At 37.6% G+C, this 3,750-nt stretch overlaps 1 protein-coding gene across 1 annotated transcript; it reads left to right on the forward strand.

Moving 5' to 3' along the window:
* Positions 1 to 1,221: 1,221 nt before the first annotated feature.
* On the forward strand, positions 1,222 to 2,901 carry LOC105883402 (olfactory receptor 51B4). The gene has a single exon (XM_012786470.2). It carries the CDS (start codon positions 1,966 to 1,968, stop codon positions 2,899 to 2,901), a length of 936 nt encoding a protein of 311 aa, XP_012641924.2. The 5' UTR covers positions 1,222 to 1,965.
* Positions 2,902 to 3,750: the final 849 nt, after the last annotated feature.

Here is a 3,750-nt window from a genome sequence, read left to right on the forward strand (position 1 = left end):
TACCACCAAATTTGCCACCATTAAATGTCAGTATGGCTGTAGCTAGGGACTTTAGGTAATCAATAGAGTACTGTACTACTTAAGTCAATAAAAATATATTAATTAAGTATAACAGCTATTCCCAAAGGAATTACCACACTGTTTTGGTACCTAAACCATGAGGACCCCAATATTGAAAACTCATAGTTCAGGCTTTGATAACACCATTCTAATTTAGGCACGTTTGGGTCTTCTCTTGCTTCCTCTCTCTGGTCCACTTTCTGGATAACAGTAGGTCAAAATAGGCGGTTTGCTCCTATCCTGTACAACAAATCATGGCATTTATCTGTTCTCTTATAAGGCAATGTTGGAAGGTTAAGAGGATTGATAACGATACATATATCATCCAGCAGGGGAGGGGGAGATATATGTTACCAAGGTGAGCCCCACATAGGTTATAATTCAGTGGATCAGGTTAGTTGGCAATATTTTTAGTGTCCACATCAATAGAGTATCTGCTATTTCAGTGCCCAGACTGACATTTTTGTCACTGACAATGTCTCTGAAGTAGCAGGCATTTCCACAGTCCATTAATTTTCCTCTATTCATCTCCTCCCATCATCCATTGCATGTTATTAGAGATGTTACCATGCCTCAGACTTCTCAAACATACATTGATTTTATAGATTTTTATAAAATTGAAGTGGTGCAAAGATTATTATCACTTCATTTTTTTCTGAATTTCCTTTTAGAGGTATTAATACAAATGCTTATGATAGGAAATGATTTTTTAAAAGGTTATACATATAGATCCAATTGAATTTGGGGAAATATAATGTTTCTCTCATGGTTCTCTTTAACTGTTATTGTAATAAACTTGTTACAAGATTTCTTTGTTACATGAAAACAAAGCAAACTTGATTTTGTAGGCATGTAATTATAAATAGGCCATATTTCACCAGCCCCCTATGAAGATCATTATTAATATTTCTGGATGTAGATTTTATCATAATTAGAGGGTCTATACAATTGCATCCAGCAGCAACATAGTCACCATCTTTTCCCATCTGGCAGTCCTTATTTTTTCCTGGAACTGGCTGTGTAAAGTTTATATACTCAATCTCCAATTTCTGATATTATCATTACCCTTCATGTAAATACCTTTTTTAAATTTATAACTCTATATACGGATTAGGCTTCTGTGGAGGTCTTCACTCTAAGAATATGCCTTCTTTAAAAAACTTCCTTTAGGAGTTCCCAACTTGTGTTTTTTTCCCTGTTTTAAAATTTGTCTCTGATGTTGCAGGTCTCAGACCTTTTGCAGCACTGAAATTTTGCTGGGTCTCAAGTCCACTGAGTAATTACACTCTCTAAAATATTCTACTCACTCTACCCACTCGTGTAGATTTCTCTAGACAGCCACATGAACTCTCTCCCTATTCACAGTCCACTCGAGATGGCAATACTAATAATAACATTTCTCTTGATGGGGACTCATTTTTATTGATGAAGCATTTTCACAATGATTGATCCTTAACACAATCATCTCATTAGTTTCAAAAAAGAAAATCTAAACCAATCCAAATAGGATAAAATACAGCAAGGGCCCATAAGAGACATATTATGAGAAAGAATAAAAGAGTGAAGACAATGAAATGGAATTAGAGGAGAGCGGTTTGAGATTAGGAGTTAAGGCTAGAAACACAGACATAAAGTGTGTGATTGAAAATTAAATGTTTTATCTTTCACAGGAAATTGGTGTATTATCATGATTATTATTACTATTATTTGTTATTCTAGGGAGAGGCCTTATGAATACAGGCTTACAATTAATTAATACTGAGACAATATATAAAGATTTGTAAGTGTTATGGCAAAAGATGACCTTATGATGTGCTACCAGCAGATGGTGAAAGAAAGAAAGAACACAGTCCACTTAAAGGTCATTACTTCTGGAAAAGTTCTCCTCCACCTGCAACACCTACCATGTGGTCCAACAACAGTGCAGCCCCCTTCTTGCTGACGGGCTTCCTGGGCTCAGAGGGAATTCACCACTTGATTGCTATTCCCTTCTTTACCATCTATCTCTCCATTTTTTGTGGAAATGCCACACTCCTCATTGTCATTTGGAATGACCACAGCCTTCATGACCCCATGTACTACTTCCTGGCCATGCTGGCGGGTACAGACCTTGGGATGACACTAACTACAATGCCCACAGTCCTGGGCGTCCTGATGCTGGACCAGAGGGAGATTGCCCAGGGAGCCTGTTTCACTCAGTCCTACTTTATTCACACACTGGCCATTGTAGAATCGGGTGTCTTGCTTGCCATGGCCTATGACCGTTTCATTGCCATCCGCACCCCTCTGAGGTACAACTCCATTCTTACCAAATCCCGAGTGATGAAGATTGGGCTGGGGGTTCTATTGAGGGGCGTTGTGTCCATTTTGCCCCCAATCCTGCCACTCTATTGGTTCCCATACTGCCGTTCCCATGTTCTCTCCCATGCCTTTTGCCTCCACCAAGATGTCATGAAACTCGCCTGTGCCGATATTACATTTAATCGCATATACCCAGTTATTCTGGTTGCTGTGACTGTCTTCCTAGATGCTCTCATCATTGTCTTTTCTTATGTCTTAATCCTTAAGACAGTTATGGGCATTGCCTCTGGAGAGGAGCAAGCTAAAGCTCTCAACACTTGTGTTTCCCACATTAGCTGTGTCCTGGTATTTTACATCACTGTGATCGGCCTGACTTTCATCCACAGGTTTGGAAAGCACGCACCACACGTGGTTCATATTACAATGAGCTATGTTTACTTTCTCTTTCCCCCATTCATGAACCCCATTATATACAGCATCAAGACCAAGCAGATTCAAAAAAGCATTGTTCGCCTATTTTCTGGGCACACTAGATCTTGAGCTATTATTTTGGAATTTTGAGATCTCTATAATATCTAGGTCTTCCTTATCTTTAGAAGGGAACCATGATTTTATATGGAGTCTCTTTTTGCAGAGATAGATGATATTTTAATTATTGCACAAAGAAAAAATATAACTTGAGCAGGAAAATATACATTCTAATAAACAAGGAGTGCCCCTATAGAAAACTCTAGAACCTTTATCCAAAATAAGAATACATACTATTTCACATAGAGTTACATGGTCTAAAACAGCCTACTTCAAGCACAGCTCCTCTAACGAAAAATGTGCAACTGGAGGTACATTTTGTGTGTCATATAAAGGTAAATTGGAATGATATAGTATCATCCTTCCATGTCCATGTTTTGAATTTAACTCTATTGAAAATTATGATGCTCTAATTAGTAAACAAAAATGTGAGTCACAACAGCAAATATCTAGAATTCTAGGAAGCTTACTGTGGAAATTTCAGTTTCCCTTAGTACATCAGTGCATTTTACTATTAAAAGGAAATTGACACAGACTAACAGCTCAAGAGCAACAAACACATTTCCCATCAGCTAATGGAAGCCAGATCCTGTCCCACTTTTTTCCTTCTTCCTTTTGGCTGCTGAAACTAACTTAACAATTTTTATTCTTCTCAGCTTTTTACTTTGCCTCCTGATGGTTTTCTTTTGAAAGGGGTAACTATAGATTTAGACATCATCTCCCATTTCCATTTCTTCTCCCTTAATTCTCACATAAAAGAACTCAGAGCTTCTTTTTCACTTCGTGAAATAGTTCTGCAAATCAATCAGAAAACTTGGCAAAAGTAATGTCATATTTTAGATATTTTACACTGATAGAATA

The sequence above is a fragment of the Microcebus murinus genome, chromosome 4 (genome assembly GCF_040939455.1).
Source record: "Microcebus murinus isolate Inina chromosome 4, M.murinus_Inina_mat1.0, whole genome shotgun sequence".
Lineage (NCBI taxonomy): Eukaryota > Metazoa > Chordata > Mammalia > Primates > Cheirogaleidae > Microcebus > Microcebus murinus.

What these genes read in the sequence shown, in the direction of transcription:
- LOC105883402 (XM_012786470.2), top strand. Translation starts at nt 1,966, where the DNA reads ATGTGGTCCAACAACAGTGCAGCCCCCTTCTTGCTGACGGGCTTCCTG.